Below are 15,392 nucleotides of genomic sequence, written 5' to 3'. Positions count from 1 at the left end.
TGTGTATATATATATATATATATATATATATATATATACACCACATCATCTTTTTTTTTTTTTTGAGTAAGATTAGCCCTGAGCTAACATCTGCCAATCCTCCTCTTTTTTTGCTGAGGAAGACCGGCCCTGAGCTAACATCCGTGCCCATCTTCCTCTACTTTGTATGTGGGATGCCTGCCACAGCATGGCTTGTCAAGTGGTGCCATGTCTGCACTCAGGGTCCGAACTGGCGAACCCCAGGCCGCCGAAGCAGAATGTGCACACTTAACCACTGCGCCACCAGGCCAGCCCCCCACATCATCTTTCTCCAATCGTCAGTCGATGGGCGCTTGGATTGTTTCCATGTCTTGGCTGTAATGAACATAGGGGTATATATGTTGCTTTGGATTGTTGATTTCAAGTTGTTTGGGTAGATATCCAGTAGTGGGATAGCTGGGTCATATGGTAATTCTATTTTTAGTTTTTTGAGGAATCTCCATACTGTTTTCCATAGTGGCCACACCAATTTGCCTTCCCACTAGCAGTGTACAAGGGTTCCCTTTTCTCCACACCCTCTCCAACATTTGTTATTTTTAGTCTTAGTGATTATAGCCATTTTAACAGGTGTAAGGTGGTGTCTTAGTGTAGTTTTGATTTGCATTTCCCTGATGGTTAGTGATGTTGAACATCTTTTCATGTGCTTATTGGCCATCTGTATATCTTCTTTGGAGAAATGTCTGTTCATCTCCTCTGCCCATTTTTTGATCAGGTTGTTTATTTTTTTGTTGTTCAGTTGTGTGAGTTCCTTATACATTATGGAGATTAACCCCTTGTCAGATATATGATTTTCAAATATTTTCTCCCACTTGGTGGGTTGTCTTTTTGTTTTGATCCTAGTTTCTTTTGCCTGCAGAAGCTCTTGAGTCTGATGAAGTACCACGTGTTTATTTCTCCTTTTGTTTCCCTTGTCTGAGAAGACATGACGTTCGAAAAGATCCTTTTAAGTTCGATGTCAAAGAGTGTACTACCTATATAATCTTCCAGGAATTTTATGGTTCCAGGACTTATCTTCAAGTCTTTGATCCATTTTGAGTTTGTTTTTGTGTATGGCGTGAGATAATGGTCTAGATTCATTCTTTTGCATGTGGCTGTCCAGTTTTCCCAACACCATTTATTGAAGAGAATATCTTTTCTCCATTGTATGTTCTTGGTACCTTTGTCGAAGATTAGCTGTCCGTAGATGTGCAGTTTCATTTCTGGGCTTTCAGTTCTGTTCCATTGATCTGTGTGCCTGTTTTTGTACCAGTACCATGCTGTTTTGATTACTATAGCTTTCTAGTACATTTTGAAGTCAGGGATTGTGATGCCTCCAGCTTTGTTCCTTTTTCTCAGTATTCCTTTAGCAATTCAGGGTCTTTGGTTGCCCCATATGAATTTTAGGATTCTTTGTTCTATTTCTGTGAAGAATGTCATTGGGATTCTGAGAGGGATTGCATTGAATCTGTAGATTGCTTTGGGTAGTATGGACATTTTAACTATGTTTATTCTTCCAATCCATGTGCATGGAATCTCTTTCCATCTCTTTATGTCATCATCTATTTCTTTGAGTAATGTCTTAGAGTTTTAATTGTATAAGTCCCTTACCTCCTTGGTTAGATTTATTCCTAGATACTTTATTCGTTTTGTTACAATTGTAAATGGAATTGTATTCTTGAGTTCTCTTTCTGTAAGTTCGATATTAGAGTATAGAAAAGCAACCGATTTTTGTAAGTTGATTTTGTACCCTGCAACTTTACTTTAGTTGTTAATTATTTTTAATAGTTTTCCAATGAATTCTTTACGGTTTTCTATATATAAGATCATGTCGTCTGCAAACAACAAGAGTTTCACTCCCTATTTGGATTCCTTTTATTTCTTTTGCTGGCCTAATTGCTCTGGCCAAAACCTCCAGTACTATGTTGAATAAGGTTGGTGATAGTGGGCATCCTTGTCTTGTTCCTGTTCTCAGAAGGATGGCATTCAGTTTTTCCCCATTGAATATGATGTTGGCTGTGGGCTTGTCATATATGGCCTTTACTATGTTGAGGTAATTTCCCCATTTTGCTGTCTCCATTTTGTTAAGAGTTTTTATCATAAATGGCTGTTGGATCTTGTCAAATGCTTTCTTGGCATCTATTGAGATGATCATGTGGTTTTTATTCCTCATTTTGTTAATGTGGTGTATCACATTGATTGATTTGCAGGTGTTGAACCATCCCTCTGTCCCTGGTATAAATCCCACTTGATCATGATGCATGATCTTTTTGATGTGTTGCTGTATTATTCAGGTTGCCAATATTTTGTTGAGGATTTTTGCATCTATGTTCATCAGCGATATTGGCCTGTAGTTTTCTTTTTTTGTGTTGTCCTTTTCAGGCTTTGGTATCAGAGTGATGTTGGCCTTGTAGAATGTGTTAGGAAATGTTCTATCTTCTCTTGTTTTTTGGAATAGCTTGAGAAGGATAGGTGTTAAATCTTGTCTGAAAGTTTGGTAGAATTCTCCAGGGAAGCCATCTGGTCCTGGGCTTTTATTTTTGGGGATGTGCTTTTGATTACTGTTTCAATCTCTTTACTTGTGATTGATCTATTCAGATTATCTATTTCTTCTTGATTCAGCTTTGGGAGATTGTAAGAGTCTAAGAATTTATCCGTCTCCTCTAGATTGTCCATTTTGTTGGTTTATAGCTTTTTGTAGTATTCTCTTATAATCTGTTGTATTTCTGTGGTATCTCTTGTTATTTCTCCTCTTTCATTTCTAATTTTATTTATCTGAGCTTTGTCTCTTTTTTTTCTTTGTAAGTCTGGCTAGGGGTTTGTCAATTTTGTTTATCTTTTCAGAGAACCAGCCCTTTGTTTCATTGATCCCTTCTACTGCCTTTTTTGTTTCAGTTGCATTTATTTCTGCTCTGATTTTTTATTAGTTCTCTCCTTCTGCTGACTATGGGCTTTGTCTGTTCTTCTTTTTCTAATTCAGTTAGGTGTAGTTTGAGATTGCTTATTTGAGATTTTTCTTGCTTGTAAAGGTGAGCCTGTATTGTGATGGATTTCCCTCTTAATTTGCTGCATCCCATATGAGTCGGTATGGTATGTTTTAATTTTCATTTGTCTCCAGATATTTTTTGATTTCTTCTTTAATTTCTTCAATGATCCATTGGTTGTTCAATAGCATGTTGTTTAGTCTCCACATCTTTGTCCCTTTCTCAGCTTTTTTCTTGTAATTAATTTCTAGCTTCATAGCATTGTGATTGGAGAAGATGCTTGTTATTATTTCAGTCTTCTTAAATTTATTGAGGCCTGCCTTGTTTCCCAACGTATGGTCTATCCTTGAGAGTGTTCCGTGTACACTTGAGAAGAATGCGTATTCTGGTGTTTTGGGATGGAATGTTCTATATATGTCTATTAAGTCCAACTGGTCTAGCTTTTCATTTAATTCCATTGTTTCCTTGTTGATTTTCTGTCTGGATGATCTATCCATTGATATGAGTGGCATGTTGAGGTCCCCTACTATTATTGTGTTATTATTAATATCTTCTTTTAGGTTTGTTAATAGTTGCTTTATGCACCTTCGTGCTCCTATGTTGGGTGCATAGATATTTATAAGTGTTATGTCTTCTTGATGGAATATCCCTTTGATCATTGTATACTGCCCCTCTTTGTCTCCCTTTACCTGTCTTACCTTGAAGCTTACTTTGTCTGATATAAGTGTTGCAACACCTGCTTTCTTTTGTTTGCCGTTAGCTTGGAGTATCATCTTCTATCCCTTCAGTCTGAGCCTGTGTTTGTCATGGAGCTGAGATGTGTTTCCTGGAGGCAGCATATTGCTGGGTCTTGTTCTTTAATCCATCTTGCCACTATGTGTCTTTTTACTGGAGAATTCAATCCATTTACGTTTAGGGTGATTATCAGTGTATGAGGGCTTACAGCTGCCATTTTATCACTCGTTTTCTGGTTCTCCTGCATTTCTTTTGTTTCTTGTCCTATGTATTTTGGTCTACCAATTGAGTTATGTAGTTTTTTTTTTTTTTTTAAAGATTTTATTTTTTCCTTTTTCTCCCCAAAGCCCCCCGGTACATAGCTGTGTATTCTTCGTTGTGGGTTCTTCTAGTTGTGGCATGTGGGATGCTGCCTCAGCGTGGTCTGATGAGCAGTGCCATGTCCGCGCCCAGGATTCGAACTAACGAAACACTGGGCCGCCTGCAGTGGAGCGCGCGAACTTAACCACTCGGCCACGGGGCCAGCCCCCAAGTTATGTAGTTTTTTATGTTGTGTTTCTTTGTTTTCTCCTTATTTATTATTTGTGTCTCTGTTCTGATTTTTTGTTTAGTGGTTACCATGAGGTTTGTATTCAAATTCTCGTGGATAAGATAGTCCATTTTCTGATGGCCTCTTATTTCCTTAGACTAAACTGATTCAGTCCCTTTCCTCTTTCCTTCCTAAGTTGTTTTTCTCACATCTTATTCCATCTTGTGTTGTGAGTTTGTGATTAAAATGAGAAGTTTATCTTTGTTTTTGGTGTTTTCCTTCCCTTTATCTTTAGTGCTGTTCTTGAGTATTTGCTAATCTGTTCTGATGTATAGCTACAATTTTCTGATTTTTTCTACCTATTTCTCTCCTTACTCCGTGCTTTGTAACCCCTGTTTCCCTTTTTTTTTTTTTTCAGGTATAAGGGCCTTCTTGAGGATTTCTTGGCGGGGGGGGGGGGGGGGGGTGGGGGGGAGCGCATCTTGTGGCTATGAACTCCCTTAGCTTTTGTTTATCTGGGAAAGTTTTTATTTCTCTATCATATCTGAAGAATATTTTCGCTGGGTAGAGTATTCTTGGCTGAAAGTTTTTGTCCTTCAAAGATTTGAATATGTCATTCCAGTCTTTCCTGGTCTGTAAGGTTTCTGCAGAGAAATCCACTGAAAACCTGATAGGCGTTCCTTTGTAGGTTATTTTCTTCTGCCTTGCTGCCCTTACTAGTGGTTTTTTTGAGGAAGATTAGCCCTGAGCTAACTACTGCCAATCCTCCTCTTTTTGCTGAGGAAGACTGGCCCGGAGCTAACATCCATGCCCATCTTCCTCTGCTTTATATGTGGGACGCCTGCCACAGCATGGCTTGACAAGTGGTGCCATGTCTGCACCCGGGATCTGAACTGGTGAACCCTGGGCCACTGAAGCAGAATGTGTGAACTTAACCACTGCGCCACTGAGCTGGCCCTTGCTATCTCATTCTTGATTTTGGTTTTGATTTGCATTTCCCTGATGATTAGTGATGTCCAGCATCTTTTCATGTGCTTATTGATCATTCGTGTACCTTCTTTGGAGAAATGTCTATTCAAGTCTATTTGCCCATTTTCAAGTCCAAGCCCAATTGGATTGTTTGTTTGTCGTAGGAGTTCTTTATATATTCCAGCTCTTAACCCCTTATCAGATTATGATTTATAAATATTTTCTCCCATTCTGTGGGTTGCCTTTTTACTCTGTTGATTGTGTCCTTTGATGCACGGTTTCTAATTTTGATGTAGGCCAGTTTATCTATTTTCTCTTTTCTTGCCTGTGCTTTTGTCATTTCCAAGAAATCGTCATCAAATCCAAGGTCATGAAACTTTTCACCTGTTTTCTTCTAAGAGTTTTATAGTTTTAGCTCTTAAGTTTGGATCTTCAATCCATTTTGAGTTAATTTTTGTATATGTTGTGAGGTAAGGGTCAATTTAATTCTTCTGCATGTGGATATTCAGTTTTCCCAGCACCATTTGTTGAAAAGACTGTCTTTTCCCCATTGAATGGTCTTGGCATCCTTGTCAAAAGTCATTTGACCATGTATGCAAGGTTTTTTTTCTGGGCTCTCAATTCTATTCCGTTGATCTATATTTCTGTCTTTATGCCAGTACCACACTGTTTCGATTATTGTAGCTTCGCAATAAGTTTTTAAATCAAGAGTATGAGATCTCCAACTTTGTTCTATTTCAAGGTTGTTTTGGCTGTTTGGGGTCCCTTGAGATTCCTTATGAATTTTAGGATCGATTTTTCTATTTTTGCAAAAAGCACCATTTGGATTCTGATGGGAATTGCATTAAGTCCATAGCTTGCTTTGGGTGTACTGACATCCTGACAATGTTAAGTCTTCCAGTCCGTGAACATGACATGTCTTTCCATTAATTTGTGCCTTTTTAAATTTCTTTTGGCAACATTTTGTAGTTTTCAGTATATGTACAAGTCTTTTTCCTCCTTGGTTAAATTCACACCTATTTAGTTCTTTTTGATGCTAATGTAAATGGAATTATTTTCTTGATTTCCTTTTTGAATTATTCATTGCTAGTATGTAGAAACACAATTGATTTTTGTGTGTTGATGCTGTGTCCCGTGAATTTCCTGAATTCATTCATTAGTTCTAAAAGTTTTTTTGTGGAATTTTTAGGGTTTTCTATATATAAGACTAGGTCATCTGTGAACAGCAATCATTTTACTCCCTCCTTTCCAATTTGGATACCTTTTGCTTCTTTTTTTTTGCCTAGCTAAGAATTGCTCTGGCTAAGACTTCTAGTACTATGTTGAATAGAAGTGGCAAAAGCTGGCATCCTTGTCTTGTTCCTGAGCTTAGAGCAAAAGCTTTCAGTCTTTCACATTAAGTATGGTGCTAGTTGTGGGCTTTTCATAAGATAGCCATTATTTTGTTGAACTGCCTTCTTTCTTCTGCATCTTCAGTGCTCACACTCCTGCCTCCTTCTCATTCAGTTTCTCCCATTAGTAAAGGAAAAAGCCCATGATGCCTTTCCGTGACTCTATATCTGCTTACAGCTACCACTATCTCCTTCCTTCTCTGTGTCTTAGCTTCCTCATCTCCACTTCACCCTTGGCCCACCACAGGCTCCTCCACTTCTCTGAAATAGTCCTGCAAGATCTCTGTCAAGCTCCCCACAACCACCTTTGTGGACACACCTCCACCCCCATTACAGTGACCTCTTGGCTGCATCAATGTCATTGCCATCCCCTCCTCAGACTCAGTCTTCTCTGGTCTTCTGTGGCAACAGTCTCCCAGCAGACCTGGCTCACTGCCCACAAGTGCTGCCAGGCCCAGGCCCACCGTCTGACATCTTCGCCTCGGGTTCTCAGGTTGGAGAGCACATCAGAGAGCTGGTGCAAAGTCCAGATGCTCCAGCTCCACTCCAAGAGATATGAGTACTCTGGGTCTGGGCTGGGGCCTGGGGCCTCATTCTGGTCAGTGACTCCTCCTGGGCCCCTTCGTGGAATCCTGACAGACTATCTGAAAACCATACTGTGGGGAACAGGGCCCTTGGCAGGTTTTGTCTGCTCTCTGTGGCCTCTGTTCCACCAACAGTCATGCTGCTTCCTGCCTTCCCACTACTTTCTCCTTTGAGCTCCAGACCAGATTTCTACCTGCCTCCTCAATACCACTGCTTTGGGGGCATCTCTAGGTACCTTATCCTCCACACATCCTAAGCAGCATCCCCTCTGTGCTTCACCAGGCCTGCTTCTCCTCCAGTATTTCTGACTTGGCGGAGGCTCCTTCCCCTCCAGAAATGTGGGCCCCATTCTTGGTGCAACCATTCCCTTGCCCCCATAGCCCATCAGTGCATTCCCATTCCTGGCCATCCAGTCCCTTTGTCTGCTGTCTTGGACCTAGACAAGGCTGGAGCTTCCTCACGGCCCTGTCCCCACTTGCCCCTGCAGCCCCTTCTGCACTGGGCAGTGTTCCAACACAGACTGCTGGTCACATGGCACCCTCTCACTCAAAACGTCTTGTACCTTTAAAAAATGTAAACCAGAGAGGTGTTGCCCTCTCCTGGCTGGGTGTGCCATTCTTGCCTGCTGAGTGCTTGATCACCCCTGCCTGAGCCACTGCTCCTGCTTCCTGGAATCCAATTCTCAGTTTTCATGTCTTATTCCTGGGAGGCCATTCCTAGGCCCCAAATCGGGCCCTGCCCCTTGTGACCCTTCCCATGAGCAGCCCAGCAGCACCCTGTGTGCCTTCCGCAGGAGAAGATGCTGGACATCTACTGGCTGCTGCGCGTCTGCCTGCGGACCATCGAGCATGGTGACCGCACAGGTTCTCTCTTTGCCTTCATGCCTGAATTCTACCTGAGCGTGGCCATCAATAGCTACAGCGCTCTCAAGAATTACTTTGGCCCTGTGCACAGCATGGAGGAGCTCCCAGGTGACAGGGCCATTTAAGCTGGGAGGGGACAGAAAAGGATGCCTTTGGTGTGAGCCCTGTTCTGAGCCTTCCTGGCCCAGCAGCACACATCCATGTTGGGAGGAGAGTAGGCAGCTCCTGCTCTGCTCTGCCCTGTATCAAACAAGCATTTCTAAAAGCCTTGCCCCGGTACCAATAGCCACAGAGCCAACAGCTCCTCCCTGGTACTGGGAGAGAAACAAACAAAATGAAGTACGGGGGTGGGGAACCGCCTTGGTTTTCATCTCCTTCTTGGTGCCACTGTGGTCTAGGAGCCAGCTGGCCTCTCACCCTGCCGTGCTGGCACTGGCCACAGAGTGTGGCATCCCGTGCAGGCGCAGTGTTTTGTCTTCGTAGATCACAGCAAGGGCTGGGACCCTGCTGGGGGTCCACCTAGGAGCCAGGGCTTCTTGCTGACCACTGATTCCAACCGGGGCTTGGTGGTTTCTGTCTGGATCAGGCTGTAGACGTTCAGGTCCCTGGCCTGCCTCCTGCCCCACCCCAGGCCTAGGTGTAGACTTTGTCCTCAGAGGTGGAACTGTGGGTGCCCAAGGGGCTTTGACTGATAAGCCAACAAGTGTGTGTGCTGAGATGGGTTTGAGCCCAGTCAGGACTCTTGCCAGGACCTGTCCTCCCCCTAGGACCTATCCAACCCCCACAGTGAGTCTGTGCCCTAGCCTCTCACCAACTGTCAGTGAATGCTGGGTCCGAAGTCCCCAGATGCCAGCTTGGGCCCAGACTGGCCCTTGGATCCAGCTTTGGAGCCCCCACTCCTAGCCAACAGCTTCTACAAACCTACCCTGCAGGCTATGAAGAGACCCTGACCCGCCTGGCCGCCATCCTTGCCAAACACTTTGCTGACATACGCATCGTGGGCACTGGTATGGTGACCTACAGAGGGCTCGGGGATGGGGATGGGATGGCACCTCTGGCTGGCCATTTTCTGCACAGCATGCTGGCCAGCTGGGTGGGAGGCATGGGGGCCAGGGCTCATGCCAGGCACCTGCTAAGCTATGGCCTGTCCCAGCAGACATCCGTGACTCACTAATGCAGGCCCTGGCCAGCTACGTGTGCTACCCACACTCCCTGCGAGCTGTGGAGCGGATCCCTGAGGAACAGTGAGTGGAGGGCCAGGGTAGGGGGCACACACCCTGCCCTGCACAGCACAGTGCCCAGCCTCACCCTGTTCCCACCACCCCTCGCCCTCACAGGCGCATTGCCATGGTGAGGAGCCTCCTGGCTCCCTATGAGCAGCGGCCCTGGGCCCAGACCAACTGGATCCTGGTGCGGCTCTGGAGGGTAAGCTTGGCTGGAGGGGAAGTGGCTGTGGCTGGTTAGAGGGAAGGGTTGCCCTGCCCTACTGACCTCCCACCGACCCCGTTCTCAGGGCTGTGGGTTTGGGTACCGCTATACACGGCTGCCACACCTGCTGAAAACCAAACCTGAGGACGCCAATTTGCCCAGCCTTCAGAGTGAGTATCAGGTTGGACAGGCTGATGGCTCTTGCCCACTGCTCTTGGGTTCTTTCAGACTTTCCCACTTCTTCCAGCCCCTCTCCAGGACTCCTGTTGGGCCCCAAACTTCCTATATGTCCTCTGGGGTTCTCATTTCCCTGCTTCCTCCCAGTCCAAGGACACTCTGGGACTACTTGCCCTTGCTCCCTAGTCCAACATGTGCCCTTTGGGACTGAATGTGGTGCATTGGTCACAGTGAAAAGGGGCAGCATCTTCTCAGGCTGCTGGCAGATTAGGCAGAGTAAAGACCCTGTCCCTTGCTCTCTGAGCCAGCTCCCTACCTCCAGCCTTGTCCCATTTTCTGCCCCTTCATTGCCATCTGCTGGTGCCACACCTTTAATACCTGAGTCAAGGCTGGGGCATAGACTGGGGGTTGGCCAGGGCCCCACAGGGTGTCCATAGGGCTTCCTGGAGGAAAGGGCATTTGGTTGAGAGCAGAGGCTGCACTCTCTCCTGGGACCGTTGTCCAGCAAAGCCCTGTGAGCCTGAGTACCTACACTTAGGCCCAGCCCAGGATCCTAGGCTGTCCATCTTGCAGAATCTGCCTGCCACCCCACATGGTGGCTCTCCTTGGCTCACATGTTGTGTTTCTGCCCTGTGGGCAGTGTTTTGGCCTGAAGGGGTCCCCAGAAGCCAAGTGCCTTATGCAAAGTTACATGGCAAGTCCTTGCCAGTTGTTTTGGTCCTGCCTCCAGGGTGAAACTGAGCTGCAAATAGAGAGCAGCAGTGGGGCCAGATACACATCCTGCTGCTGCGGGAACTATTGATTTGCATGGGGCGGGGTGAGGGGAGGTATGCCCAGCCCAGCTGCAGCTGAAGGCTCTGGTTACTGCTGCCTGTCAACGGAGACTTGGCACCCACCACCACCTCGGCCATATGCCAAGGCCAAGCCAAGGACAGCAGAGGACATTAGAGGACAGCAGGGCTCAGAGTAGGCTCTTGGGGAAGCTGGCCTTGATATGAGTGAGGAGGGGTCTAGGCGGCCCTGTCTAGGTCTATCCCTCCATGAAGGGCATGTGACTAAGAACTTGCTGGGGGTCAGGCTGGGGCTGGGGGGCTGCTCTAGGCTTAAGGTGGATGGTGTGGGGCTGGAAACAACTGCAGCCTGTGGGTTGCCCAGCAGCAGGAGGGGACAGATTAGGCTCTAATCTCCAGGGAGTACTGTACCCTGTCACCCTGGCTTCATGACCTGAGCATTCCCTTATACCAATGGCCCAATGAGTGAGGACAGAGGCAGACAGGTGGGGGCCGTGGGCTGGAGTCCCCAGTGATGCCACCTCCCCATGCCCCTGCAGAGCCGTGCCCTTCCACCCTGCTGCAGCAGCACATGGCAGACCTGCTGCGGCAGGGTCCTGACGTGGCCCCCAGCTTCCTCAACAGCGTCCTCAACCAGCTCAACTGGGCCTTCTCTGAGTTCATCGGCATGATCCAGGAGGTGGGTCATGGTGGGACCTTGTGGGCCAAGGTGTTCCAGAGGACAAGGCATGATCTGCAGTGTGGCCAGGCCACTGACTGCTACCTGCCTTGTTGGTGGCTCAGATACAACAGGCTGCTGAACGCCTGGAGCGGAATTTTGTGGACAGCCGGCAGCTCAAGGTATGTGCCACCTGCTTTGACCTCTCAGTCAGCCTGCTGCGCGTCTTGGAGATGACCATCACACTGGTGCCTGAGATATTCCTTGACTGGGCCCGGCCTACCTCTGAGATGTTGCTGCAGCGTCTGGCACAGGTGTGTTCATCTGGGCAAAGAGGGTGGAACCCTGGGGATGCCCCAACCATGAGCCCACCCACCCACCAAAGGGCTCCTGCCCTCACAGCTGCTGAACCAAGTGCTGAATCGGGTGACGGCTGAGAGGAACCTATTTGACCGCGTGGTCAGCCTGCGGCTGCCTGGTAAGGACCTAGATGCCTGCACCCAACATGCTACAGCACAGGCCTTGGTTCTCCCCAACCTTAGTTCTCCCTTCTGTGGAGAGGACAATGGGAGGGGTGGATGGCGTCAGCCAGGCAGGTCTGGAGCCCTTGCAGCAGGAGCACGTGGGTAGCTCATCCCCTTACTCCCTTCCCCTTAGGCTTGGAGAGCGTGGACCACTACCCTATTCTAGTGGCAGTGACAGGCATCCTGGTGCAGCTCCTGGTGCATGGCCCAGCCTCAGGGTGAGTGTTAGGGACTGTGGGCCCCTGTGGGACCTGAGCGTGTCTGATGGGGAGGGAGCTGGGTAGGGCCTCCCTGAAGCTCAGTTTCCTTATCTCTGAAATGGACCTCAGTATCAGGTTTTGAAGCAGAGGGAAGGCAGCGAGGTATGAACTGCCTAAATAGGTGGCAGCAGCAGCTCTGAGTAGGAGAATCAGGGACCCCAGCAGAACAGGGTGCCCTGGCCCACAGTCAGAGCCACTGGCTTGTGGCTACACCTCAGACAGGCGAACAAGACCTTGGTAGGGCAGGGTACCATTCTGTGATGTCTCAGAACAGCACTGCTGGATCAAGAGCTGAGCACACACACTGCTACCTGCATCTGCAAAGGCTCCAGCAATGAGCATGTACTACCTTTATTAAGAAACTCCATGACAGCTGAATCCAGGACACTTGTGGTGGCCCCCGGCTCAGCCCAGACACAGGAGGGGTTCCAAGACCCCCCTTCCCTGCCTCCCTGCAGTGGGAGTGGTGAGATACATATGAAGCCAGGGCATTGCCTCAGCCATTAGACTGAGACCAGTGCCAGCCCTTAAGAGGCTTCTACCCTCAAGGGACAGTGAGTTCCGGCTCGGCCCTCCCATCTCAGCCATGCTTAGCAGGCTTTTTACTGCTGAAAAGCTGTGGGCACAGGCCATCGTGCCCCTTACTGCTGTCTCGTGAGCCCATGGGAGAGGCTTTGCCCTCACAGTGGCCTGTGGATGATGCCCCTGGCCAGAGGGAGCAGGCCACTCTGGCCAGGGCTTGGTGAGGCTCCAAGGGTCTCTTAAGGGGCCTTGGCTGCTTCATGCCTGCCCACCAGACTCTACCTGGAGTTGTGAAGCTTGAAGTAGGTGGGATGTTGGGGCATGGGGAGTCCTATTTCACCAGAGGGAGGGCTTGTTTCCTCCTTCAACCCTGGGGGTAGGGGCTAGGTCTTCTTCTGGCCTCTCTTCCTCTTACCCTGTGGGCCCACTCTCTTCCTACCCCCTGGAAAAGGAAAGGTGTTTATGCTTCAGTTCTTCATCACCACTCCTTGATAGCTGCTTCAGCCCCTGAGGGTGGACCTGGGGTTCTAATCCAAGGGCTCTTCCAGGTGGGCCTTGGTTCCAATCTTCATGGGACATTTAGGCACCAGGAGGTCCCAAGGAAAGAAGGCACAAGCAGGCCCTCTATGGCCTGGGTCCTTTGGGTTCTTTGCTGGGGTGGAACAGGAGAGAGGATGGGGACCCCAACCCCTCTATCGGTGAGTGGGGCTGCTGTGGTTTAGGTTGAGGCTCACACAGGAGGCTGGGGGACCAAGCCCAGTGCTTCCCATCAGCATCTGGCAGTTTTCTGGGCAGCAGCAGAGAGCAGGGTAAGCAGCAGGCAGGCAATGGCCTGGGTAGGGGCCCTGGGCAGCCTAGGTCATCACCAGACCCTCAGAGCCTGTGGAGCTAGCGGACTCAGACCCAGTCTTGAACCGCAGGCCCATGGGATTATAGAGATCAAAGTCCTCAGCTATGGCCAGCTGCACACGACCATTCAGGCTCCTCCTGCCTGGCTCCAGAAAGACCACATGCTTGTGGACGCTGGCCTTGCGGCTGGGTGCATCAGGTGGCGTGGTGCTGAGTACCGAGGAATGTGCACTCAGTTCCTGGAGTGGGCTGGGTGTTCTGGGCCAGCGGCGGCAGCAGCAGCAGCAGGTGCGATGGTAGCAGTGGCGGCAGCCAGGGCAGGGTGGTGCAAACAGGTAGAGCAGCACGAGCACCAGGCCCACGGCACAGCCCAGCAGCGTGGTGAAGCCTGTGTTGAAAGCCTCAGGCTCAGGGTGTGGGAAGTGCACACTCACATTGTACTCATGTGTCTGGTTGTGATGCAGACGGGGCCCGGTAGCCAGGCACACAAAGACACCCTCATGCCATGGCTGTACGTTGCCAATGGCCAAGCTGCCATCAGCCAACACTGCAATGCTCCCGTTGCGGGATCCTGGTGCCACAAGCAGCTCATGCTGTGGTGAGACCCAGGCAATGCGCAAGGCCGGGGCACTGGTGTTGCAGTGTAGCCTCAGCGACCGACCCACCTGCACATGCAGCTGCTCTTCAGGCCGCTCTAGGCCCCAAGCCAGGGCAGCTGAGCAGTTCTCAAAGATGCGGCTATGCTCAAAGAAGCGCACGCGGGATGTGGGTACCTTGAAGGCCAGGCACATGTACTCATGTGCGAAGTCGCTCACAGCAGTCAGTCCCCGCTGATGCCAACGCTGTAGCAGGTGATAGAGGCGGCAGTCGCAGGGCAAAGGGTTGTTGTGCAAGTAAAGGCCATTCTTGAGAAAGGCCGGCAGTGCAGCCAGGTCAGGTATGGGAATGCGTCCCAGGCGGTTGGAGGAGAGATCCAGAGTACGTAGGTGGGTTGCGCCCAGACCGTGCAGGTGGTCGAAAGAGAAGGACGCGAGTTCGTTGCAGCCCAGGTAGAGCCGGCTGAGCGCGCCCAGGCCACGGAAGGCATGCTCGTCGAAGTGCGCCAGGCGGTTATTGAACAGAAACAGCATCTCCAGCGCCCCCAGTCCATCGAGGTCGTGGCGGCCAAGCGCCTTCAGCGCGTTAGAAGATAAATCGAGCAGCCGCAGGCCGCTGGCATTGGTGAAGACTCCGCGACCTAGCATATCCAGCTCGTTGTGACCTAGGCGCAGGGCGCGCAGCCGGGAGAGGGGCGCCAACCAGCCGGGGCGCAGGCGCTGGAGTGCGTTGTGGCTCAGGTCGAGGTCTGCAGCAGCGGCAGGTAACGCGGCCGGCACGTCCTGCAGCCCAAGGCCTGCGCAGCTCAGAAGGTCGGCAGCGCACACACATTTGTAGGGGCAGTTATGAGGCGCCGGGATCAGGAAGCCCTCGGAGTCCAGGGTGCCAAACCCGACGCGCAGCATGCACAGCAGTGCGCCCAGCGCCACCAGCCAGGCCATGGCGGCGACTGCCACGGGTAGGACAGGGCAGCTCTGTGCCGGGCGCGGCTCCGGGACTCACCCACTTCTGCTCTAGCTCGACGTGCGTGGCGCTGAATGCCCGACGGCCGAGAAGGCAAGATGTGGGGCCGCACTCTCTCCCCGGTTCCCGGTTGAGAAGTAGAGCCGCGCTCCACTCACCACTCCCTTCTCGGGCTTCCCCAGCTCTCTCCGAGAGCTTTCCTGGGCACTTGGCTTCTAAATACGCTCCCGAGGCGAGGGCTTAGAGGGCGGGGCCTTGGGCTCCCATTGGCTCCTGTTGGAGGGGGCGGGGCAGTCGCGTCCCCGGCCATCAAGGGCCTCGCGTGGCCGCCAGAGGGGGCGCGAGTCCGGCCCCAATACCTTGGCCTGCGCTTGCCCGGCGGCTTTCCGTAGCGCACATCTCCCCTAAGAGAAGGGGAAACCTGAGAAGTACGCCTTTAAGGTACTAATGATGCTCTTTGGTTTTTTTGAAGTTAATATATTATTAGGAGGCAGGTGGACTTTATATTCTCGTGTCGCCTCTGAACCCCCTTAAACTGGTACTCCGGGTGTG

The 15,392-nt window shown here is 49.7% G+C and overlaps 2 protein-coding genes across 6 annotated transcripts in view; one reads left to right on the top strand and one right to left on the bottom strand.

The window, feature by feature from the left end:
* RNF123 (ring finger protein 123) overlaps nt 1-15,392 on the top strand; it is a 36,347-nt gene that overhangs the window by 19,744 nt on the left and 1,211 nt on the right. For all 5 annotated transcript variants that reach the window (XM_070575257.1, XM_070575255.1, XM_070575254.1 and 2 more), the window contains 9 exons: nt 8,002-8,179; nt 9,004-9,078; nt 9,228-9,315; nt 9,409-9,496; nt 9,585-9,669; nt 11,007-11,146; nt 11,251-11,439; nt 11,528-11,603; nt 11,783-11,867. In XM_070575257.1, coding sequence (XP_070431358.1) covers nt 8,002-8,179; nt 9,004-9,078; nt 9,228-9,315; nt 9,409-9,496; nt 9,585-9,669; nt 11,007-11,146; nt 11,251-11,439; nt 11,528-11,603; nt 11,783-11,867 — 1,004 coding nt within the window. The remainder of the gene's footprint in view (nt 1-8,001; nt 8,180-9,003; nt 9,079-9,227; nt 9,316-9,408; nt 9,497-9,584; nt 9,670-11,006; nt 11,147-11,250; nt 11,440-11,527; nt 11,604-11,782; nt 11,868-15,392) is intronic.
* AMIGO3 (adhesion molecule with Ig like domain 3) lies at nt 12,228-14,818 on the bottom strand. Its single transcript, XM_008523988.2, has one exon. It carries the CDS (start codon nt 14,816-14,818, stop codon nt 13,286-13,288), a length of 1,533 nt encoding a protein of 510 aa, XP_008522210.2. The 3' UTR covers nt 12,228-13,285.

Source organism: Equus przewalskii, chromosome 15 (assembly GCF_037783145.1).
Source record: "Equus przewalskii isolate Varuska chromosome 15, EquPr2, whole genome shotgun sequence".
NCBI lineage: Eukaryota > Metazoa > Chordata > Mammalia > Perissodactyla > Equidae > Equus > Equus przewalskii.
The sequence above is the reverse complement of the archived record's forward strand: the minus strand, read 5'-3'. Positions and strand labels throughout refer to the sequence as shown.